This window comes from Dendronephthya gigantea, unplaced genomic scaffold (assembly GCF_004324835.1).
Source record: "Dendronephthya gigantea isolate DGI-Jeju-01 unplaced genomic scaffold, DenGig_1.0 000100F, whole genome shotgun sequence".
Classification (NCBI taxonomy): Eukaryota; Metazoa; Cnidaria; class Anthozoa; order Malacalcyonacea; family Nephtheidae; genus Dendronephthya; species Dendronephthya gigantea.
In genome coordinates this window covers 321,524-347,465 of record NW_021163110.1, presented here as the reverse complement: position 1 = coordinate 347,465, position 25,942 = coordinate 321,524, and the positions used below count along the sequence as shown (strand labels likewise).

Sequence of the window (25,942 nt, the reverse complement as noted above, 5' to 3'; positions counted from 1 at the left end):
ATTTTTCGCTCGATTTTCTTTTCAATTGTGAGAAATCGACCATGGCAGATTCTCTTCACCGGTCACAATGGAAAAGAAAATCGATCGAAAAATTTCGCCCAGTGGTAAACCGCCTTAAAACCTTTGCTAATATGATCAACCAATCACGCATGACTGGTTTTATTACACGTATTTTTAATTGGCTGAGCTAATTTGAATGTGCATTGTCCGTTAATATTTTCTAAACATAAAAGTTTTAGCTACATGAGAATAAGCAATAATTTTATTAGTCATCGATCTATCATGAGCTATCCAATATACCTATACCTGCATAGGTCTCGAGATAAAGTTGAGTAATTTAATCAGTGATTCTTTTAAAGTATGTAGCTAGCTGTGTATGTACAATTCAAAATTTATAGATACGACGATAGTCTCGCGGATACGTGTAAATACGCAATAAGAAAAGCTGTTAGTGTTGGATGTGGAATGGCAGCATTTCAGATAGTTCTCTTCGTTGATTATGCTGTGTCAATATGGTAATAAAATTAACTGATTTATTCTTGAAAATATAGAAGCCGTTAAACAAAGGCTGAATGAATGGCAATCTTTTAAAGTGCCTATATCACTCGTGGAATCTTTATGCATTTGAAAAGAATGTAAAAAGTTAGTTATTAATATATTAAAAAGTTTTTTGATTTAGTGCAATAATTTTGAAGATACTAGCCTTTAAACTACCTGAAGTTCCTGAGTCCCAGGCTCCTGTAAACAATGGACAGTTTCAAATTAAATAGCCGTGTTCAAACCCAGGAGGTTGGGACTCAGGAACCGCAGGTAGTTTAGAGGCTTGTATCTTCGAAATTATTGCACTAAATCAAAAAACTTTTTTAATATATTAAATGACTTTTTACATTCTTTTCAAATGCATAAAGATCCCACGAGGGATATAGGCACTTTAACTGTTGTAAAATTCTTGGAAGGACCAGTGGCGTAGGAAGCACGCTAAATGGGGAGAGGAGCATATTCATATATTCATGTTCCGTATGATCAAATTCTTTTCAAATCGGGTGTCTTTATACAGTTTGTGAACTAAAATATATGAATATGCACTCCTCCCATTTATCGCGCTTCCTACGCCACTGGAAATGAATAAATCTTCAGATATTTACCATTTTAACGGGAATTTTTCAGGCAATTTGAAAATCATTATCTGCTGGATAGCACTATTTATAGGGGCTGATTACATGGAGCCTTTTCAGCCCGATTTACAGGCTAGATTTAAATTCAGCCCGGAATTGTTGTGAAATGCCAATAAAATATACCTCGCGATTATATGACAATAATTTCAGCTACCCGAGCTGAAACTTAGTGTTGTTGTCATGTAATCGTAAAAAACTTAAACCCGGACAGAAAAATTCGCCTTGACAACGCTATTTCGTTTGTTTATTTCATTTTTATGTGCAATCATAGTCCCTTAAGTTATTGTCATTCGGGATTTTAAAGCGCTCGAAGAATCGAAATAGGTCCACTGCCAGCTTTTACAAACTCAGCCCAGGCTGAAATTTCAGCCCTGGTCTTAAAATAATTCTGACGTGTCGTGACGTGTGATTGTTCGCTACTCAGAGTTTCACGATCTTTAATGATCGATCATCAGGCTATTATGTCCGTTTAATTCTCTTGCTTGATTTCGTGATTTTCAATTTATCTTGAATGTAGACAGTCGATCTAACAACCGGCCAGCAATATTAAGGCTAATATACTGAAGTCATAAACATGCGTATATCATCTCTCTCATCTAACAAAGAGACATGAACAGTCAAAACCCTTTTACGTGAAAAACTTGAAACAAAGTCACTATAAAAAAGATTTGCAATACAACCATGCAGACCCCAAAAACAAAAAAGACGTAGAAATATTATATGGTTTAACCCTCCGTAATCCGTATGGTAAATTGGTTAGGACAAACGTTGGAGGCAGATTTCTTCAACTTATCGACAAACATTTTCTTCCCACAAACTCGCTACACAAGATATTCAACAGAAACACGATAAAAGTCAGTTACAGTTGTATGCCAAATGTAAAAAATGTAATTTCACAGCATAATCGGAAAGTATTAAGGAAAAACGATTCTCAGACAACCGCCCAAAGTGTAATTGTAGAAATCGGGATGAATGCCCTCTAGACAACAAATGTCAATCGAGAAGCGTCGTTTACAAAGCAATTGTAACTTCTCTGGATGACAGTGTGAAGAAAATATATGTTGGTATGACAGCAAATTCGTTTAAGGAAAGATATAACAATAAAATCGTTTAATTTAATTCCATATGAAAAGGAAACTGAATTGTCTAAATATATATATATATAAATATATATATATATATATATATATATATATATATATATATATATATATATATATATATATATATATATATATATATATGGCAACTTAAATTTAAGGAAAAAGATTTTTCCATCCACTGGTCAATTCTTAATCACTCAACACCCTATGCTCCCGGTAACTCACGTTGTAATCTTTGTATTGAGGAGAAACTTTGTATTATGAAATCAAACCATAAAAAATTGTTAAATAAGCGATCAGAGCTGTTCAAGAAATGCCCCCACAATGACCGGTACAAAGCTGGAAAATTTCATCATGCGCGCGTGCAACAAGATCAATTGCCGGAAAATTTTGAATATATACTCGCTTCACTCTGTGTTTTACGTTTCTTCCGAAACGATCATCAGGCAAAAACGTAAAAAGTGTTATTTCCAGCCACAACCGACACATCATGAAATCGAACAAAACCTCGCCAGATCGTACAAATTGCTCCCAAGGTACATGTTGGCTTGGAAATTAAGTTGCCAACTTTATCAATATATATTACTAGTATAATTAGTACTTAGTAATTAGTATAATAATTAGTACTGAAAGTTGAAGCTGACCGCGCGGTAAACAATGCAGTCGAAGACTGAGTATAAACAGATTTCAGGGCTGCCTATGGTATAACAACTGCCTAAAATGTCGAAACGTCGAGAAGTGTAGTGTAAACAGGGCTTAGGTTTAGGATAGCGATTCACTCATTCGCCTTTTGGCATGACAACATCTTGCTTGTGCGAGGTCAAACTAAATATCGAGAAGCAGCCACGAAATAATTATTCTTTCTTTCAACTTGCAGTGATGAAATTATGAAGACGCCCTTAGTAACCATCAAGCAACTGGTAAGTAGAGATACGGAAAAAGGAAAGCTGATCTTCTAATAGGCCGTATGCATGCACAGTCTATATAAATATGTTATTTAAATTCTATCAATGGTTTAAAAATGATTAATGGCTGGGAGTAGATTCAGTGGAAAGGTTATTCCAAGCCTCAGCCCCCCTGTAGGCAAAAGCCTTTTTCACATTATTTGTTCTAGGATTACGTAATGCGAAATTGACTTCGTTATTTCTCGTATTATGAGCATGTTTTGAATTGGTATTGGTGAAGATTTCAGTTAAATGCATGATTTGGTAACATTTTGTTATTGACTTTAAACATAAGAAACGCTAATTGACGATCTTCGTCTGCCTTGTAGGTTAGAAATCCCTGCGTTTTCCAAAATATCGGCAGATCGAATCTCATAGCTTTCACGTGTTATTATTCGAAATGCTCGTTTTTGGAGCTTCTGTAATTTGTCAAATAAATCTTTTCTTAGACAGCCCCAAACTTGCGAGCAATAATAAAAGTGTGATTGAATAATTGATTGATAATTATATTGTAATTAGTGATCTATAATCTACTATTTCTCGAAGCTTGACCTTAACCTTGTTTTTTATTATTTCGATTGTTAGAATTTCAATTTCAGCATCATTAAGATCAGATCTAAGGCGATAATTGATTGTTATTCCTAACGAAGAAGCTGATACCAACCCTAGATCTACCCCTATCCTTGGAAACCATTCATAATCATTGCTATTAAACCATTTGGTATCGTGCCATTCATTCTAGTTTCATTGATTGCAAGGACATCAATGTCTTTGTTACTCATTTTGATTTTGAGTTTATTTATGTATTTATGGCTTGTAATTTTAAAGCCTTTAATGTTAGGAAAAATAAAGTCTTGATGTATACAGACATTGAGATTGATAGTGCTAGTAGTTGAGACATTTGTAGAGAATGTAGTGTCTTCAGGTTTAGAGGCATTGTCATTGATAGTGCTGGCAGTGGGGCACTTGTTTGCTTGTGGTTATAAATTATAATATAGGTAATCTAGTATATTCACACTCGGGAGATCTAGTCACTTTTTTAAAAAATCGATATAATTCTTTGCCAGAGCTGTGGTGCCCTTAATATGTAAATGTAATACCGATGCATTGAGGGAAGAGGTATCAATGTTACCGTGGGAGATAAGAGACCAATTATTAGCTTTACAAACCTCAGCCAAAGTGAACAAACCTCAGTGAATTCACCTTCTGGATTCTTGCATTTGGCTTGTGATCAGCTCTATCAGATCGCAATTTTTAACCAACCGTTCGGCATAACACATTTATCAGGGTTTCCGCTTCTTTCGCAATTTCTTCTGGTTTCTTGTGTTGAATATCATTAGTTCCAACATGCAGTATGACAAGTTGAGGCCGGATTTCTTTCGAGTGTAAAAAATAGGCAAGGTTAGGAGATAATCGAAAAATAAATAACAGAGGTCTCGTGTTTACTTACTTTTGAAATGACTGTATGGGCTAAACGTGCATGGAAACTGATTGAATGGGCAATTTCCTCTTGTTTTCGTTTTGAATTTTATCTTTAATTTTTTAGTTTCGTTTCGCTGACAAAACTGATTTCATTCTGCTAACCCTCGCTACGACTGGTTCAATACTCTATGGAATAATCACGCCTGCGCAGTTTATATTCTTTGGTAAAATGGTGAACGACTTTGTTGAGTACATAATTCATGAAAACTACGACGTCGACGCCTCTCATCTTCCTGATCTCGAGGCTTCTACCACAAGGACGGCATTGTACTACGTATTGCTGGCGATAGGAAACTTGATATTTGCCTGGTTAGGAATGGCTCTGTTCGCCATTTCAGCCAAACGCCAGGTGCATAAAATGAGATTGGCCCTGTTTAAAAGTGCTATATACCAGAATATTGGATGGTTTGAGATGTTTTCCGTTGGGGATTTAAATACACGATTTACAGAGTACGTTTTTATTTATTTTATCTTACTTTACTGCATTATTCTGGGCGCCGTTGTACGATATAAATAACCCTAGAAACATAATATGATGAAGGGACTTTTATACATAACTATATTTTATCGGCTCAGGACAATATAAAAATCGTGATAAATATTGTGATATTGTGGAAATTTCACCCTAAAATGAAGGAAATCATATCTGCTGTACTGTAATTTTTAAATTTTTCTTCAGGAAGTATGCCTGTGAAACCCACTTACCAGTAAGCCCACTTTCTCAGGGGATTGGGGCCTCTTATGAGAATTTGATCCAAGCCCTAAATATTCTCTGTGTGATCCTTATAACTGTTAGTGTTAAAAAATCAACATCAAATTCGAATGATGTTGGTGAAATTTGGTCAACCCTGCCCATAAAGAGATTGAATGTCAATTGGGAATTTTGTCCTGTTTTTATTCACTGCCAAAAACTGTGACTATTGTGAGTAATATTTTAGTACGTTATTGGTGGTAAATCTATTAAACTAAACTAAACTGATTAACTGAACTAATTTAATCATGACTCGTTCACCACGCCCCTGGTTAAGACTTAAGACGTAAAGGAACTGTTATGACTGTAATCATCACTATAATAACATAGTCGCTTTGTTTTCTTTTGTTTCAACCACTGAGCTTTAATTCAACAGGGATGTTAAATGACGTATTTCCCCCAAGTACAGGGATGGGAGATATTTAGTTCTAAACGTACCTTATCAATATATTGATGAGGGACGTTCACAACTGAACCGTTAATAATAAACTGAAACAACGAATTCAATTACACACAACTTTCAATCGCTTTATTCTTCGTTCGCTAAAACAATTCAATGGAACGGAATTCAGAAACAAAAAGCTTCATTTAATTCCTTATTCCCTCGCTCATCATTTTATGACGAAATCAAATCAACACATAGCTTTGAACGTCATTAGCGCGGTTATAAATATTCTAATCACTGAACCATTTCGATAAAGAGATCTAAACAAAAGCATCTAATCCATTGTTTTTCCCTCGGCGACCATGTTATTACAATAAACGCATGCTTTTAGGGATATTAGTGTTCAAATGTACACTTAAGCCTCGGGAGGTTTAGTAAAAGTTTAGGAGGAGGTTTACTAAACCTCCCTCGGTTTGCGGGATATTTAATCACTACAGCTAGGGTGTATCAAAAAATCAAGGTAATCCAACTTCAACACGCTATTGTACGCGAACTACTCTGTCCATGAACGAAATTTTTTCATATTGGTGTAAAACATAGAGATTTTAGTGGCATCCCATTCATTGTAATCAATTTTATAGAATTAGGTTATTATGTTTTTTATCATTATAACTAAAACGACCGTAAAGGCGGATTTTCACTTACAACAAAATCGTTCGCTAGCGGAATATTTGCACATTTTCTTTTGAATTGAAAACAGTCAAGTCGCACTAATTTATTTATGATGTTAAAATTCAAAAGGAAATATGCAAATATTTCACCTAGCGAACGATTTCGCTGTAAGTGGAAATCCGCCTTTACGGATCAAACAGCGCGCCTGTCCATGCTCTAAAGTTTATATATCATGATATTTAGAGAGATGAAAAGAATATCTGACGGTATGGGTACAAAATTGAGTCGGATTGTATCAAGTGTTGTGTGCTTCGTTGCTGGTTATACAATTGGGTTTATATTCTCTTGGGATTTGACTTTGATACTACTGGCTACGTTTCCACTCTTGGTTCTTTGTGGAATTTTTATGACCAAGGTAGGAACTTTTGTTGCACGCTATAGGTAATCATGCGATGGCGAGTACAATTCGGGATTAATAATACGAGTGGTATTCTTGCACGTTTGCATGGTGACATTTAAATAGGTAAACTAAAGTTAGTGCATTTAAATTTAATTAAATTTCTAATTAATAGCGCGAGAAAACAAATCACGACGAACGTGATATTCAAGTGACGTGTAAATGTGTTTTCAAGTAATTGCACGTACAAAGATGTCCGACTCGCGGGTCGGCACTTTGATCAAATTGCACTGATGAAAGCCCGGATTAACGGACCGAAAGCTGTGCAGTATTAAATATTTAAAAAATAGAAAACATTTTCCGTGTTTCTATACAGTTTTAGTATACACCCGACTATCGTCTATTACAAATCCTACATTCTGATTGGCTACTCAACCATCGTCTATTCGTGATGGTGCACGGTTGGGAAAATTTCGCTAGCGCAACCGTAAAAAATTGAATTATTTTTCGGTGTGATTGCGGTGTATTGATTATTTTCCCGAAATTAATATATCTAGATACAGGGTGTATACTAAAACAATTAGACAACTCGCCTTCGTTGTCTATGAGCGAATAGTCAACTCAGGCTTCGCCTTCGTTGACTATTCGCTCATAGACAACTCGGACTCGTTGTCTAATTGTTAAATAGAAACACGCGTGGGAGTTTGGGAGAACGAGAAATAGGGCGAGTTTTTCCACGTTATTTCGAGTTCTCCCAAACTCCCACAAGTGTTTTTATAACTGTATAGAAACACAGGAAAAAATGTTTTCTATTTCTTTTATAATATAACTCAATAAAAAGATTTTGTACAAATATTATAATTCGATTCAATTACAAATACTCATTACATTACTTCGCTTGACAAGTTCGGCGGGAAAATTCCCGTGTTTCTATGCAGTTTTAGTATACACCCGACTATTGTCTATTACAAATCCTACATTCTGATTGGCTACTCAACCATTGTCTATTCGTGATGGTGCACGCTTGGGAAAATTTCGCTCGCGCGACCGTATAAAATTGAATTATTTTTCGGTGCAATTGCGGTGTATCGATTATTTTCTCGAAATTAATATATCTAGGTACAGGGTGTATACTAAAACAATTAGACAACTTGCCTTCGTTGTCTATGAGCGAATAGTCAACTCAGGCTTCGCCTTCGTTGACTATTCGCTCATAGACAACTCGGACTCGTTGTCTAATTGTTAAATAGAAACACGCTTCTCGACCAATCAGCACGCGCGTACTATAAATGTTATATTATAAACTCACGTGGTGTACACCACCTACAAGCTAATTTTCTTAATACGAATGATGTTTGAACATTTCGAACTTTTGTGCATGGCGGTTCGGCGAAAATTTTCAAACCGCATCCCGAGTACTTTTAATATCTGATTGTACGAGCAACACCGCTTGATTTTTTGTTTATTATTATCAAGATAAAATCGTCCTTTTTAGAACAAAATGTTCCATGCATGGATGATATTTTCTTGTGAAAACATATGCAGTCCTGTCAGACTTTCACACAATATTTTGTACTATTGCCAGTATTTTCGCTTCCAGGGCTGTTTAATTTGCTCCGCCATTTTGTGAATTAATGATGGTAATAGAACGAATTTAAGCCGTGCAAGTAATGCCAAAACTTAATTCGTTCTATTACTTATTAAATAATTTTATATTATCTTCTGTTATCTAAAGATATTATTTTTTTTTATCACAACAATGCTTGGTAAATAGTGCAATTCTGAATTATTAAAACTATTAAAATACTGAATGGTGATTGGCTAGTTGTATATATTAGAGTGATTATTATTGGCTATGAGCAAGGGTGCAATTACAACTCGCAAAAAGTGCAATTAATGCTTAAATCGCACTCCTCTTACCCATTAAAATTGCAGCATTTGGTACAGATTACAGAAGATATATAAATAGTGAATAAATTGTACTCCTCTCGACAAATAAGCATCCAGTAATTCTATATGATGCTGATAATAAGGCCAGTAACACGATTGTTACATGTGTCTTGTTTTATACCCTCTTGCTGCAGAACTTTCGCGATTCCTAATATTTTTTCACTTGCCAAATAAATTTCAAAGCTTTAAATTCCGTGTGCAAGTCATTATAAATTGGCCTGTTGGAAAATACACGTCAGCTAGATTTTGAAAATTCACCTTTCAGAATGAAACCAGAGCTATACAGATTCGAAACTCGCAAAAATGAGCAATTACTATAGATGTATGCAAGTGGAAATCGAACTTTATTCACTTACCGTAGCGGTCATAGCGCAAACAAAAATGACCATGCATTCAAAATGTACCATCACCTTATGACAATGAAAAGCTTTTTTTCCAGATGACTGGTTTTACACAAATAAAGAATTGATTTCCAATGAGAGAGCTGGAAAGATTGTAGAACAAAGCGTTTCATCAATCAGAACAGTCGTTGCGTTTGGTGGAGAGCATCGTCAAGTAAAACTGTAAGGTTTTGTTTTATATCTACAACATTTTCGTAATTTTTCGCTCGATTTTCTTTTCAATTGTGAGAAATCGACCATGGCAGATTCTCTTCACCGGTCACAATGGAAAAGAAAATCGATCGAAAAATTTCGCCCAGTGGTAAACCGCCTTAAAACCTTTGCTAATATGATCAACCAATCACGCATGACTGGTTTTATTACACGTATTTTTAATTGGCTGAGCTAATTTGAATGTGCATTGTCCGTTAATATTTTCTAAACATAAAAGTTTTAGCTACATGAGAATAAGCAATAATTTTATTAGTCATCGATCTATCATGAGCTATCCAATATACCTATACCTGCATAGGTCTCGAGATAAAGTTGAGTAATTTAATCAGTGATTCTTTTAAAGTATGTAGCTAGCTGTGTATGTACAATTCAAAATTTATAGATACGACGATAGTCTCGCGGATACGTGTAAATACGCAATAAGAAAAGCTGTTAGTGTTGGATGTGGAATGGCAGCATTTCAGATAGTTCTCTTCGTTGATTATGCTGTGTCAATATGGTAATAAAATTAACTGATTTATTCTTGAAAATATAGAAGCCGTTAAACAAAGGCTGAATGAATGGCAATCTTTTAAAGTGCCTATATCACTCGTGGAATCTTTATGCATTTGAAAAGAATGTAAAAAGTTAGTTATTAATATATTAAAAAGTTTTTTGATTTAGTGCAATAATTTTGAAGATACTAGCCTTTAAACTACCTGAAGTTCCTGAGTCCCAGGCTCCTGTAAACAATGGACAGTTTCAAATTAAATAGCCGTGTTCAAACCCAGGAGGTTGGGACTCAGGAACCGCAGGTAGTTTAGAGGCTTGTATCTTCGAAATTATTGCACTAAATCAAAAAACTTTTTTAATATATTAAATGACTTTTTACATTCTTTTCAAATGCATAAAGATCCCACGAGGGATATAGGCACTTTAACTGTTGTAAAATTCTTGGAAGGACCAGTGGCGTAGGAAGCACGCTAAATGGGGAGAGGAGCATATTCATATATTCATGTTCCGTATGATCAAATTCTTTTCAAATCGGGTGTCTTTATACAGTTTGTGAACTAAAATATATGAATATGCACTCCTCCCATTTATCGCGCTTCCTACGCCACTGGAAATGAATAAATCTTCAGATATTTACCATTTTAACGGGAATTTTTCAGGCAATTTGAAAATCATTATCTGCTGGATAGCACTATTTATAGGGGCTGATTACATGGAGCCTTTTCAGCCCGATTTACAGGCTAGATTTAAATTCAGCCCGGAATTGTTGTGAAATGCCAATAAAATATACCTCGCGATTATATGACAATAATTTCAGCTACCCGAGCTGAAACTTAGTGTTGTTGTCATGTAATCGTAAAAAACTTAAACCCGGACAGAAAAATTCGCCTTGACAACGCTATTTCGTTTGTTTATTTCATTTTTATGTGCAATCATAGTCCCTTAAGTTATTGTCATTCGGGATTTTAAAGCGCTCGAAGAATCGAAATAGGTCCACTGCCAGCTTTTACAAACTCAGCCCAGGCTGAAATTTCAGCCCTGGTCTTAAAATAATTCTGACGTGTCATAAACACAGCCCGGGCTGAAACTTGCCATGTAATTGAAAAATACTTAGGGCTGAAAAGACAACATGTCTATGTAATCACCACCTTAGTACAACCTGCCGGTTAGGCAAGCTGCTGACGTTTTGAAAACCATCGTATTTTGGCAAATATGATTTAACTGTGCTGACGTGTTAACTGTACATGCAATTATTTTTCAGGTATATAATAAAATTGGCCAGAGAAAGCGATAAAACACCTGGAGATGCTTTAACTGTATGTTTACATTTTTTTTTACATTTTACCCGGTTTGAATCCGAGATAGCTTGACAAAAATTCACCTTACAAGGCATGGTTGCAGAAACAAAGCCTTTCAAATTTCAAGAAGGTTGTTCGATTTAGGGCACTATGATAGACAAGTGATAAAGAAGGGGAATTTCTATTACTCCGGAGATTTTGCCACCTGATTTCTATCGCAAATATCATGTTCTCTTGAACTCATATCGCGAATCTTAAAGACAATTTACAGCGGCCTCAGTGCATCTGTTCTGCTCATAACATTTGTGGACTCCATGATCTAGAAATTGCCGAAATCTCTTATTCATTTAGATATAGTGAACTAAAATATTAATAAATATTCTGACAGGACAGGATACTATAATATATAAAATGATATGTAAACACAGCGTTTGCTTACATTACCGACTGTAATCTACCTTTAACTTTAGGTCGTTGGGTCTATCTCAGAGTGTTATACTGTACAATCACAGTGTAACATATAATTTATAACCTTTCTTAAGGTATTTTTTGCTGTAACAATGGGATCAATGATCCTTGGACAAACAGCAGCAACATGCTTTCAAGCAATTACCTCAGCCAGAGGAGCGGCATTCATCATATTCAGAATCATCGATCAGGTAGGTAGTAATGTATGTCATAGAACATTTTTGCGCGATTCTCGGATATCGTGTGCTCAAATTCGATCATGTTTTCAACCTAATTATTTGGAAGAATGTACTTCAAAATACGAAAATGTAAATGTTTCACCTTTTTCTTCATTTTTTTGATGAGCGACATAAGTCGCGTTTACACTACCGTCATGCACTACGTGGTTTGACCTGACCTGGACCAGGCCTAGACCTAGGTGTGAACGTTGTTTATCTGGCCTAGACCAGGCCTGGACCTGGCCTGGTGGGCTGAAGACCAACCTTGTTAAAACCCATTCACATTACAAGGTGAATGGTTTTTACCTAGTCCTGATCTTTTTTCAACTTAGTAGTATGATTCATAAAAGTATTACCACTTTTCGGCGTGTTTTGAGTCTTTTTCCAAGTATTTTGTCAATAATGTTGGTCATCCGGTAATAGTGTTGGTCAATAATGTTGATCATCAACAAGAAAGACAGTGTGGACGTGGCAAAAATTACCTAGACTTGTCCAAAACCTGATCCAGGTCAGATCAAGGCCTCTAGTGTAAACACGGCTATAGACTCAGAATTGTTATTTGCAAATCTTTAACTTTCCCCACCTCTTCTCAAAGCGTGTTCAGCTAAAAATTGAATTTAACATGCATAGGAATCACAAATTGATGCTTCTTCGAACGCTGGAGAAAAGTTGGAGAATGTTGTTGGCAACATAGAATTTACTAATATCCATTTTGCTTACCCACGAAGACCTGAAGTTGAGGTGAGAATTGCTAAATGTACAGATTTGCTAAATGCACAAATTCTCAATGTTGCATTTTTGTTGCAGTTGAATAACATTCCATCATCTCCGCAGGTTTTAAAAGATTTTAATCTAAGCATACGAAGTGGAACATGCGTTGCACTTGTAGGAGAAAGTGGTTGTGGGAAAAGCACAATTGGAAAATTGCTGCAGAGATTTTATGATCCAGGTGAAGGCAGTGTAAGTAAAATTCTTCACACTTCCCGAAGATGACATTATTTTGTATGTGTAGGTTATAGTCACGTATTCCCCAGATAAAATCTAAAACAATATACCTTTGCATTATATTTTCTTCATATGATTTTTCGGGAAATTTCTCTTTATTCCGCCGACTTAACAAGGCATCTGTAGCAGAGACGCCGGAATGAGGCGAGATCAAAGGGGAGGGGGGGGGGAAGATCTTCATGAAATGGTACTTCTGCAGCAGCGCATACTAGAACTTCGTATCGTCGTGTTTTCTCTTTCTAAGATAATTTCGGTGTCTGGATGTTTTCCACCGGACGATTGTGCAATCCTTGACGATCGTTCAATTCACTTCTACTTAAGATACAGAATGTAGTACTTTAAGAAGAAAAAGCATCTTTGCCTCCCTTGCCCCTGCACGTAAAAGTCAGGGGGGAAACTACCCCTGCTGCCTCCCCTGTTTCGGGTTTTGCCGTCAAAGTCCATCATCAAAATGGGACAATTTTCTCGAGAGTTCATATATATTTGAAAAGATATTGAAATAAATTCCTCTCAGCCTTTCTTCTTTTTTCCAAGGTTCTGCTTGATGGTGAGAACATCAAGGATCTTAATGTCAGTCACCTTCGTGGCAATATTGGTGTAGTTGGTCAAGAACCATCCTTATTCTCAACAACTATTGCAGAAAATATCGCTTTCGGTCGTGAGGGAGTTACACAATATGACATAGAAAAGGCTGCGAAGATAGCAAATGCTCACGACTTTATTCTTCGTTTCCAAAAAGTAAGAAAGAACTACGCGATCTTTTCCTTGTTTACTTGATGTAACTTGATGTAACAATAACCAAATATATGAATTCTTTAGATGGGTCCCTTTTCATTCTGCGCATCGAGTGGCGCTAATGCGAAAGAGAGTTTTGGCTACCAGAATTTCATATTTTCGAGTGCGATAGCCTATGAGCCCAAACCTCCTTCGTAATCCCACTTAATCCAACTATCAAATAATCCAACAGTTTCTCTTGTGATAATAAAAAAACGATCATTTTTAATTAAATTTAAGAAGCATAGTCGTGCGTAAAAAAAAATTTTCGTTTCGCCACTAACCAAAGTAAAAAGTGCATATCGATATGTAATCATTAATACGTATGTAATCATCAATGTTTTGCTCGTAATTATTGCGTCTATTGTGATTGTGCTGTTCTGACTGCACTGTCTGTAATATTGATCAGAATAATCAATACCACTTTGAAAGTAATAAATATCAATAATATCGTTCACACTTTCAGGGATACGATACATTATGTGGTGAACGCGGGACACAAATGAGTGGTGGTCAAAAACAACGAATAGCTCTTGCTAGAGCTTTGGTTGGCAATCCTAAGATCCTAGTGCTTGATGAAGCCACATCTGCTCTGGATTCGGAGACTGAAGCTGCCGTACTAAAAGCTATACGCAATGTAAGTTGTAGGATATAAGATTAACCTGTAGGAAGATATTGTTTACACGATATTGTTTTTCCGAGCATATTTCTTTCTAGGGACATAGCGAATGAGCTGGGATTTATTATTGGCCAACTTTTATTATGACCGTCCGCGTACAGTTTTTACTTTTTAGTGGCCGCCTTCTCTACGGAATTTTTAGTGATTCTAATTTTTTGGATATCGTGTGATTAATATAAATAATTAGGCCCAGAAACCAAATGACATCAAAATAACACAGATGTAGGAAATTGTTCAACATTGTTCGAACCTCACCCACTGTTCACTAATTGTTCGAATCCCACACCTCCCCGATTGCCACGCCCCGGTGTTTTCCTGTTCATTAATTTGTCTGCTGGGAAAGGTTTAAGAATACAACCTATGCATAATAAATGTTCCGTTTTCCATCATTAGAAAAATTGTTTGCGCTGCCCCAAGTTAACGTTTTTAAACCTACTACTGTGTACTTGGTAAATCGATCGATATATTCATCCTATTGCGTTCTTTTAAACTAAGCGCGGCGAAGTAACGAGTCGATATCATAAATATAGTCAATGTTTACCTGTTGTTTGCCGGAAATTATATTATACAGCAATGCGAGAAGGTTGCACATGAAAAACCAAGGTAACATTGTCAGCAATTCAGTAAGCATTTTGACATCCCTGCCGAATCCTCCATCCTTCGTTAACTGATGTGTTTCTATATTTCTATATAGGATGGAGAAGAACGCACGACAATAATTATTGCTCATCGACTTTCGACAGTTCGCGACGCTGATGTTATTGCCGTCATAGATGAAGGGCATGTGGTTGAAGCAGGAACACGTGAGGAACTTATGGAACTTGATGGACTATACAGCAGTCTTGTAAAATTACAGGTGAGCTCATGACTCATTTGCGGGAACCCAACCCCTAGTCGGGCGTGCTCAGCAATAAGCTTAAAGTGGTTGTGAACTTAATTTTCAATTTTCATAGCAATTAAATTTTGAAAGAAGAGCGAAAGGAATTGAGCATTGAGTGTAATGGGGCAGAAGGGGAAGAGAGAGAGGGGAGGAGGGAGAGGGGAAAAGGGAGAGGAGAAGAGGGAAAGAGGAAGAGGGAGAGGGGAAAAGGGGAAGAGAAAGAGGGGAAGAGGGAGGGGGGAGAGAGGGGGGGAAGAGGGGAAGAGGGAAAGAGGGAGAGGGGAAGAGGGAGAGGGGAAGAGGGTGAATGGAAGAGGGAGAGGGGAAGAGGGTGAGGGGAAGAGGGAGAGGGGAAGAAGGAGAGAGGAGAAGAGAGACAGGGAGAAGAGAGACAGGGGGGAGGAAGGTGGATTGGGTCGTGGTAAAGCGGGAAGTAAGAGAGTGGGAGAGGGGAGACGAGAGGTAATACTGCCACAGAATAGCTGTAGCGATAGTTCAGTAAGCCAAATTCAGGATTGACTGAAATGGTCTTAAATGCAGCAGGCGAACTACGATGACGATGCTGACGAGGACGAAAGCAGTTTTGATGAAAAGCATTACTTTCAAATATCTGAAGGTATTACTCTTGATAGTTTTATTAATAGATTAATTATCCATCTTCTGTAATCACTGTCAAATACTTCAATTTGATTGGTTTACAGGAGTGCGATTAATCATTAATCGCACTCTTGGTGAGCTGTAATCGCACTCTTGTTCACAGCCAATGAAATTCAGCATAGCTTTACAAGTAGCCAATCAGCATTCAGGATACAAAATAAGAATTTGTTTTCTTTTGGGGCGCGAAATTTTTAAAAATGGAGGAATTTGACAATGATTTTGAAAATTTTGACCTTTTAAATGATATATTTGCTGAAGAAAATGACCAGAATTTTTGATTACAGAAGATGGATAATTAATAAGTAATAGAACGAATTAAGTCGTGCAATTAATGCCAAATCATACTCGTGCTTAACAAATCAACCTCCCGCTGCGCGGTCGGTTGATTTTGTAATCACTCGTATGATTTTGGCATTAATTGCACTCCTATTCGTTCTATTACCATTATTTATTTTCCTTAAATAATCTCTTTGACTTTGTACATACCCAAGGTCGTAACTAGGACGATAATTGGGGGGGGGCTGCAATTAGAGAAGAAATCCGGGAGGAAGGACTGGATATATGAATATTCACCCCCACCCAGTTACAGTGCCCTGCATCGGGTCATGGTAAATGTCACGGCCAGAAAATATGCTGCTCCCAAAACTGACATAAAAGATATAGTTGAAGTATGGAATACACATTGGTTATCCCGAGCTTTATATTTATACTTTTCACTATATTTGGATTCATAGATGGTGCACACAAACTAGCTTCTGTAGTGTCCACAATCGGTGAATCTCAAGTCAGAACGTTAATGGTAAGAATGTGGAACCTGTCTGTTAGTAAATGTATATAAAAAAAGAGTGTCCACAATTATTTTGTGCACGTTCACTGACACTGACATGATTGATTGTAAACTAAACTAAACACAGTGAAATGAGTGACATCCCAAATATTTCGATTCATGACTCGCCCTTACAATTTCTCGTTGAATCTCTGTCTAAGATTCTAAGATATTTTATTTATAAAATTAAAGGTTGATAACTCCGACGAAATAAAACCGATATCGTTCGTTAAAATACTGAAATGGAACTCTCCGGATTGGAAATTCATGTTTCTTGGTTGTTTTGGTGCTATGTTGTATGGTGCTTATCCATTCCTGTATGGTATTACTTTTGGTGAAGTACTTCACGTACGTAAATGCCATAAATTATGATGATTTTGGCCTGCTTGACAAGGTTGGCGGAAAAAGCAATGAAATAAATAGGTTGATTTCAGCAGGTTTTTATATTCTCTCTAAATACCTCTTAGGCCTTTAAAAAACACTTTTTATAAGGGTTTACATAGAATATTGAGAGGACTAGAGTAATCATTTGAGTCGAAAATTCAGGTCACCTAGGCAATTTGCCCGGAGCTGTAAGCTTGCAACCCCCCCCAAAAAAATGCTAAAGATATAAAACGAATTGTGGTTGGAAGTTTACCGTCCTTTTTCTAAAAAAAATTATTGAATTTGGATAATTGTAAAAAATATCATTCCCAAAAAGAAGGAAATCACCTCAACTGTACTGCAAATATCAAACTAGCCTTCCATGGGGAGTATGCCCTTAAACCTTTCTTGTGTAATTCACCCCAGATGAAGCTCCTGACGACACAGTGTTGCTTAAGTTAAAAGTGGTACCAAATACTTCAAATTATACTATTTAAACTAATTTTGCTATTTCTGTTTAGTTCTCGATAGTTTTTAATGGTAGTTTTGAAAGGATTACACTGCAAAAGTAAAGGATTTTCTATCTATATAGCCAGTTTTCCAGCGTCCATAGAGCATCGTTCAATTCCGTTTAAACAAAAACTTGCCTCTTGTTTCATTTTCTAAATTGCCGTCAAAAATCCACGAAGCACATGTTTTTTTTAATTTTTTGTTATATTTTTCGTAATATTCAGTTATTATTTCACTGTACTCGTTGTTATGTAGACGATGAGGTACAATCCCAAAATTGAAGAAGAAAACGAGGCGATGCAACGAGATGCAGATTTTTACATTTTTTTCTACATCGTTATTGGAGTGGAAAGTGGACTAGGAATATTTTTACAGGTAAGATAATTCATCCGAGAATCAGGAAAATTTTTCAAAGTATATCAAGTGTTGTATTTACATTTGCAACACGAAAGGTCGATTGTTTATATTTCCATTTGGGTCATTTATTGGACAAGGATATTGGCAAGAATATTGTTTTCTTCCTGCTTGACCTTGAAGCATTTTTTTTGTGAAAATGGGAAAAATAGCAATGCCAATAACAATTTTATTCATTTTTCTTTTCATTTCCAGAACTGGTGTTTCTCATCCTCGGGCGAAGCACTGACAAAACGATTGAGAAAAAGAGCACTTTCCGCTGTTCTGAGACAGGTAACCTAAACTATATGTATAATACTTAATCGTAATCGGTACTTTGATGTCATGAAATGTACCTGTGGTTTCAAAGGCTCCTTATTTTACAGGACATGGCTTATTTTGACAACCCTGGCAACGGAACTGGAGCGATATGTTCTCTTTTGGCCACCGAAGTGTCTTCGATTCAAGGAGTAAGTAGCTGAATCTAACATAATGTAAGAAGTATAGTTATCAATGAATGGAGGGAAATGGTAAAATATGAAGGGAAAAACGTGTTGAAGACTTTATTATGGTAGTATTTAACAGAAGTCCGAATTCAGTAAAGCTTTTGGAGCTATAATCATGTTGTGAATTGAAAGTGCGAGAAAAAGGTGAAAAGATTTGCGAAGAGGTTTTTTCGAAAGTAAAAACAAAAATGGGGCGGAAAATTTTTGAATGAAAAATCTATACTTAGGAAAACAAACCATGAAAGAAAGGAGAAACTATGAAACGAAGAAACTGAAATGGTAGAAAGAAAGAAAATTTAAATTATGTAATGTTGGAAGTAATAAGGGAATGTGAAAATGCAAAGATGCTATTAGGGTAAAGATAGGACAAAATTACGTCGAATGTTGAGGTGAGCTTATACCACATCAAAACATGATTGTGCATTTCTTTTCAGGCGACAGGTCCACAACTTGGTTTAGTTGTGTCAGCTCTGGTTACCACAGTTGGTGGTCTGATAGTTGCTTTCAATGCCTCCTGGCAACTTACTTTAACGATGGTGGCTTTTTTCCCTATTATTCTAATCGTCGTGCCTTTAATAATCTATTGCCTCCGAGGAAACGACTGCGATAAAGCAGTCGCTTGTTATGCTGAGGTAGGTGCCATACAAACACGATGAGTGCGTAAACATCCTCTATAATTATACTCTTTGTACTCTATCAATTTGCCACTTCCTTTTTTTTACAGGTGGTTGAAGAATCTTTCACCAATATAGAGACTATCGCATCATTCAATCGTGAGAGTGAATGTTTTGCGAAGTACGAGGAAGCAGCGATTGCAATGCACAAGTAATGAATTGGTGCTTTTCTTTCTATGCAGCGCTATATTTTTCTAACGTTTATTAAAGGAAATGTTCTTGAAAAATGTGAAAATGTGAAAACATCAGATATGATCACAGGGGGGGGGGGCATAGCTACCTATTGTATTCTTTTTAAATGTTATAAGTCTTCTTTATAACACCTACCCCCAGAGTAAAGATAATCTTTATTTAAAATTTGGGTTCTGTTGGTCAAGTTTATTCCGTTAAACGGAAACGAAAACGAAAACGTATTCTTGGGGGGGGGGGGTTTCCCCAGTCTTTTTGTGAACTTGACCAACAAACTCTGTCGCCAACGTAAAATGATATGGTAATCAGGGGCGTAGGAACCGAGGGGTCACCAAACGTGCCCTTTTTGTGATGAAGAAGGCCTTTTTGGAGAAGCTGTAAATATTATTTTAAAATCGAAGGTGCCTTTTTGTTTCCTACGTATGCCCACTTACACGTGCCCAATAATTTGTAGAGCATAGATATACACAACACTAGTGGTGTCCTTGCAACTTTGGCAATGAAACAGCCCCTATACATATTTTTAGCTGCCCTTTTTATTAACCAAAAGTGCCCCTGGAAGCTTGGGCCCCCCAATCTCTGGATGCTTCCGACGCTCCTGATGGTAACAATATTAGTGAGCTTAAGCAAGCGAGGTTTTTGACAACACAAACGGCATGAGTAACGCCAAAAGACTGGGTCAAGGATTGTGAAAAAGACTGGGTCAAGGATTGTGATTGGTGAAAAATAAAAACTTTACTTCCGGTCAACGTACGTGTTGTCAAAAGCGTCACTTGCTTAAGCTCACTAATAATAATTCAAAGTCACCCTCAGCACGATATCGTAAAGCAATATATTTTTATAACGTGCGACGTTTTCCCTTTTAGAAAGGGCAAGAAAGATAGCCATTGTTTGGGTGTTCTTGCAGGAACACTAATGGCGATAATCAATCTTAGCTTTGCAGTCGCTTTTCGCCTTGGTGGTTATTTAGTAACAGAAAAGGAAGTCACACTAAGAGATATGATGAAGTAAGCCTCTTAATTCAATAGATTGTTTTCCCCTACGTCATAAGACTGCCATATTGGACAAGGCTTTTCAGATATGTCAGAGCACCCCGTTACCAGGTTTCCAACTCATACGCGGCTACAATATCCAATATGGCGACCAGACGTGAGTAGTATATATTTTATGCATTATTTTCTTTGAAACCATGACTAAAAGGGTCAGAAGTGTATAAGACATATACCACACATATATAAAAAATACACTTCTTATGCCTGGTTGCAGTATTTGATATTGTGACAAGGTGCTCTGGCGCGTCTGAGATAGCCTTGACCTGCCATACTGGTATACATTTGAAAAGAAAATCCTTAAATAAAGGGCAAAAGAACTCTGATGGGCAAAACAACTTTGAACATACATGGCCGCTTTGACGATATGATAAAATTTTATCATCAAGTTTGACAGTTGGATAGGAATGAGTGCAGTCTCTCATTTATAAAATATTAAGACTATTTTGATTCGCTATATTTATAAATGAACATGAGCTGTAGTTTATGTTGAAAGAAATAAGAAATAGATAAATTTCAGCAATTTTAAATGAAGTATTATACCTATAATTATGAGCAAAACCGATGCAAGAAGCAATTGTAACCTCTCCTTTAAAGTTCGTTACAAAAAAACACCTAATGTCGCTGTCACAAGTGCAACTTTCATATTTCGAGTAGGCTGGCCTATGAGCAACTCATTTCTTTAGAAATCGAATATTATCACAGTCAATAAACACCGAAATATTAACATTGCGGGTATTTCTCGAGTACTAATGCAACATCAAACTCTATTTTTTACAGATCGATATTTACTGTAGTGTTATCGGCCATAGTTGTTGGTAATGCCATCTCCTCTGCTCCAGATTATGTAAAGGCTAAAAGAGCAGCGGAAAAATTATTTCATCTTTTTGAAAGAATCCCCTTTATTGATTCGTATTCAAATAGTGGAAAACTTCCGGTACGTTTCCTACCACGTAATTAATTAATTATTACAGCAAAGTAGATCACTCCTGCCTATTTACTGGATTTCACCCGGTATAGATGGAGTCATCAGTCATAGACCCGTTTTCTAGATAAAAAAGCTTTAAGGAAAGCAGGTGGTCTGCAACATGCGCCATCTTCTCATGAATTTTTTAAAAACATGTGTAAAACATTATTTGCATCTCAAATCGTCACTCAATAAGAAATCTCAAAATATTCAAGGATTAAGTAAAAAAACTCCTTCTTGTTTTTTAAAAAGATGTTTGCAACCATGGCGTCCAAAAAATATTTACATGACGTCATATCTGAACAAACGATTGGCCGAATCCCCTAGTAAAGTACAAAAGTCATACCCAAAAGCGTTTTGCAAAGACTTAACTAAGGCTCCGTCCACACGTATCCGGATATTTTTAAAAATGGAGGTTTTTTATCCGTCATGGCCTTGCGTCCACACGCCTAACCGGCGTTTTCGGCAACCGAAAACGGAGGTTTTCAAAAACGCTCTCCAGAGTGGAGTTTTTCCAAAACGCCGGGTGCGTTTTTACGTGTGGACAGTTTTCGAATTCGATGACGTTTATAATCGGACCCAGTCTATATATAAGCGGTCATTAATAGCGCATGTTTTGTATCTCTTCAAGATGGTGAACTAAAATTGCTTGGCTGTTTTACTTTGGCCTATTTCATAATTTCAAGTCCAATAGCATGCATTCAGCTTCATGTTACTATGCTAAACCTGCACGGACGGGGGTGGACCCGGTCCATACGTATCCGAATATTTTTAAAAACGGAGGATTTTTTCTCCGTTTTTGAAAAAATTCGCATCCACACGAAGCGTATTCGAATCGTTTTTGCCCGTCCACACGTATGTAACAACAAATTCTAATTAGGCCTCGTCCTAAATGCGCACACCTTGTTTCTTTCCATTCATTCCTGTTACACCATTTTCTTGGGATGTCTTTTATGAATAGATATTTCGTTGTTTACCTTGTAGTTTGGTTTTTCTTTGACAAGTGGATTAAATTTTCTGTGAACAAAAAATCAAAGATAAAATGTCATAGGCGTGAAGAGAGTGTATTCATTATTTTAATCCTGTTTTTTTAGGGTCAATGTCGTGGTAATTTATTCCTATCCAATGTTATCTTCAGATATCCTTCACGACGTAATTATAAAGTCTTACGTAGTTTTGATGTGACAGCTCAGTCAGGACAAACTATCGCCGTTATAGGGACGAGTGGTTGTGGCAAAACCACAATGATGTCACTTATTCCACGATTCTATGACGTCAATGTTGGAAGTGTGGTAAGCAAGCCCTATATAGTTATGATGCACATGCAAGCGAGATTTATAGTTTAGCATTTTTGTTTACACACATGCCCCACGGGTTCAAATAATTTTGTGTGTGATTGTGCCATGCCGTAGATTATCAGCGGTATAAGAATTCCATTTTTAACACAAATCTTAAGATTTGGGCAGGGATTATGTATTACGAATTGTAAACCCTTAACAGTTAATGTCGGTAATGATAACTCTCGGTTAAACGACACGCCGTTTTACACGCTGGTGCAATTTTTCTAGTAACGTGCAATGCAATTATAATTTTTGAGAGATGTAAATTTGGCAAACGGAAAACTTTTGTGTGTATAAAATACTTCAGGGATATGTTCTTATACACACATTTCGAAAATGCTTAATTCACTATTTTACATCTCTCAAAAGAAGAATTTCTTTGCAAGATAACATGTTTATAACGCGTGTTCTGATTAAAAATTTTATCTCACTTATTGAGATAAAACTTCGAACATTGCTGACCTTAATTGTTCTTGTTATTTAAAAAAATCAAGTACTTCATGGTTTCCTGTGTTTGGTTTCCCGCTCATTGGGAGAGTTGCTTGAGTTAAGAAACGTTTGCGGCAAACGCAAAACTGCTAATAAACTTTGTGTTTTAACAATTTAACTCCACTATCTTAAAGTGCGCAGCAATTTCGCTAAATCACAAACGTAAGAAAGCAATAGGCTATTTCTGATGGATTTAGTAAAGCAGTAAATTTACTAAATTTTTGCGCTGTAGCTATATATGTAATATGTTTCACGTTTGCCGTATAAAATGTAATGCTTGAACGGCTGTGGTTGTGTGCAGTCGTGAGGTGTATGAAGTTTTAGACGGAAAACGTGAAAAACATACGGCAAAGCTGAATTTGCAGCCTTGCTAATCCATTAGAAATGGCCTACTCTCGCAACATTCCCGCGTGTTTTGCCCGTCGCTTGCCTTGTCAACTGCTTGGGCAGGTTTCTACGAGAACTCTTACGCTGTTACGCAGTTGAAATATACCCGCTGTATATTCAAAACATGCATATCCATTACAATTTACAAAGGTATTTTGCAGCCAGTATTCCTGTCCTACACTCATTCTTTTCAGTGCATCGACGGTAATGACGTCAAAGATTTAAATTTACATTGGCTTCGAAGTCAGATCGCTATTGTATCACAAGAGCCAGTCTTGTTCGACATGACAATTAAAGAGAATATCTCTTATGCTGACACCACAGGAAATCTATCTGATACTGACATTATTAAAGCTGCGAAATTAGCAAATATTCATGAATTCATCATGTCTCTACCAAAGGTGAGAAAATTCATTCGAAATTCGAAACATATCTAAATCTGTTTTTGAGCATTTCTCAACAAATGTGAAGTTTAAATGTGACCAAAAATGTATAATATCACGCCCATACAACATTCGAGAGTGGCATTTTCTTAGACTGATTTAAATTTTAAATTGTCCTTGAATCAACAGCGGCTACGACTTTGCACCTGGTTTTTGAACTCCTATTTATATATAGTAGTCCGAAGCTATAGGTAATTAACTATAGGTTATAGTAAAAAGTCTTTCAAAAGATTTTTTATTTGAAAGAATGTATGTAGGCTTGTTAATTACTAATCTGCTGCTAATCGACTGCTCCAACCTTCTTCAGAACATTGTTATTTTGCTAATATTTTGCTCATTACAACACGTTCAAGGGTTATGACACTGTAGTAGGCGACAAAGGAACGCTTTTATCCGGAGGTCAAAAACAAAGGATTGCCATTGCACGAGCTATGGTTCGCGACCCGAAAATACTCCTCTTTGACGAAGCTACCAGCGCGTTGGACGCTGAAAGCGAAAAGGTAACTATATCTATTCATGTTTATTGGGTCACACGGTGCAATTTTTCTTGCAACTTGCAATGCAATTATACTTCTGATATATGTTAATTTGGCAACTACGTAACTTTTAATGTTTATTACACTCCATAGACGTTTCTGACACTTTGAAAACTATTGACTAATTTACATCTCTTAAAAGTAGAAATGCATTGCGAGTTGTAAAGTTTTCCATAGCGAATAACGAAAACCTTGGGAATACCACATTTGATAAAGAAAGTGATGTTGAACATACGCCTTTTCCTATTGTCTTAGTTAAAACGTAAAAATATTATGCTATTGATATACAATGGTTAACATGATCCTTGGTTCTCTCACCTTCGATCGTTAATCCGTTACTTTTCGCTTAAACAGTTATACTTACCCGGGATAATTTATAATTGAAAAAGGAGGTCGAATTATCCCCGTTCACAGATTCCTATTCACATAACTGTAAAGGTAAAAAAAGGCCCGTTTCTAACGTCGAACTTTTCATGTGCCGAACTTAGTGTCAATGGGCTAAAGTTCGTCTGAAACAGGCTTAAACAATCGCCTGGAAAAAATCTCTCAGGGAAAAGGTGATATGCTACTATTCAATTCAAACCCCAACCCAGCCCTGTTACACAATTTTCTTGGGACGAATGGAAAGAGACAAGGTCTGCGCATTTAGGATTGGGCCTAAGTAAATATGTCAAGATTATCAAGATTCTCACCACTTGCTGAATGCGAGTATAAGTATATAAAGCCCACTTCATTTATTTAACAGGTAGTTCAGAATGCTCTGAGAAAGGCATGTGTTGGAAGAACAACCATTGTAATTGCTCATCATTTATCAACAATCCAACACGCAGATGCCATTATTGTAATGAGGAAAGGAAAGGTAGCGGAGCAAGGAACACATAATCAACTACTGGCGTTGAAAGGAATATATTATACGTTATTCAAAGCTCAGTCATTAGCTGTACGTTCGACATTTTAACCACTGGCTACTGCATACTTGTGTTTATACAGATGTTATCGAAGTATAGGTAACTGTCTCTAAACAAGTACGTAACTGTCTCAGCCTCTAAACAGCAATCGAACACTTTTCAGGGATGATTGTACGAAGCCTGTTTAGGTAAACGGTGGATTAGCCAAAATTATACAACACTTTCATATACATGTCGCTAACGATTGAACATTTGAACTTCAATCTGACTGATGGTGATCTCGAGCTCATATTTTAGCCAACCAGCACTCAGAATGGTTTGGAAATAGACATCCATTAATCCCCGATTATTTATTTTGTTATTTTTTATGAAACTAGTCGTAATTTGGTGATTATGCTTAGTTGTAAGAACTAATATA

The 25,942-nt window shown here is 36.6% G+C and overlaps 2 protein-coding genes across 3 annotated transcripts in view; both read left to right on the top strand.

Moving 5' to 3' along the window:
* The window catches only part of LOC114534426 (multidrug resistance protein 1B-like), a 23,388-nt gene extending 14,060 nt beyond the window's left edge, over nt 1–9,328 (top strand). The window contains exons 6-10 of the mRNA XM_028555870.1: nt 399–515; nt 3,156–3,198; nt 4,769–5,154; nt 6,756–6,927; nt 9,299–9,328. Of these exons, the coding sequence (XP_028411671.1) occupies nt 399–515; nt 3,156–3,198; nt 4,769–5,154; nt 6,756–6,927; nt 9,299–9,328 (748 nt within the window). The remainder of the gene's footprint in view (nt 1–398; nt 516–3,155; nt 3,199–4,768; nt 5,155–6,755; nt 6,928–9,298) is intronic.
* On the top strand, nt 9,314–25,942 carry LOC114534412 (multidrug resistance protein 1-like). Of its 2 annotated transcripts, XM_028555853.1 has the most exons (23): nt 9,314–9,422; nt 9,856–9,972; nt 11,227–11,281; nt 11,806–11,922; nt 12,580–12,690; nt 12,784–12,909; nt 13,489–13,692; nt 14,195–14,365; nt 15,102–15,263; nt 15,828–15,903; nt 16,679–16,743; nt 16,963–17,118; nt 17,899–18,018; nt 18,253–18,330; nt 18,423–18,506; nt 18,977–19,174; nt 19,267–19,367; nt 20,272–20,412; nt 21,235–21,391; nt 22,516–22,713; nt 23,832–24,038; nt 24,434–24,580; nt 25,362–25,942. In XM_028555853.1, exons 2-23 carry the CDS (start codon nt 9,923–9,925, stop codon nt 25,572–25,574), a joined length of 2,937 nt encoding a protein of 978 aa, XP_028411654.1. In that variant the 5' UTR covers nt 9,314–9,422; nt 9,856–9,922; the 3' UTR covers nt 25,575–25,942. The 2 variants fall into 2 exon arrangements, with proteins under 2 accessions (XP_028411654.1, XP_028411655.1); XM_028555854.1 differs by lacking the exon at nt 9,856–9,972.

Coding starts and splice junctions, on each gene's coding strand:
- LOC114534412 (XM_028555853.1), top strand. CDS start 9,923: ATGGCAGCATTTCAGATAGTTCTCTTCGTTGATTATGCTGTGTCAATA. Junction 18,507..18,976: donor AAGTGTCTTCGATTCAAGGA/GTAAGTAGCTGA, acceptor ATTTCTTTTCAG/GCGACAGGTCCACAACTTGG. Junction 20,413..21,234: donor ACACTAAGAGATATGATGAA/GTAAGCCTCTTA, acceptor TATTTTTTACAG/ATCGATATTTACTGTAGTGT.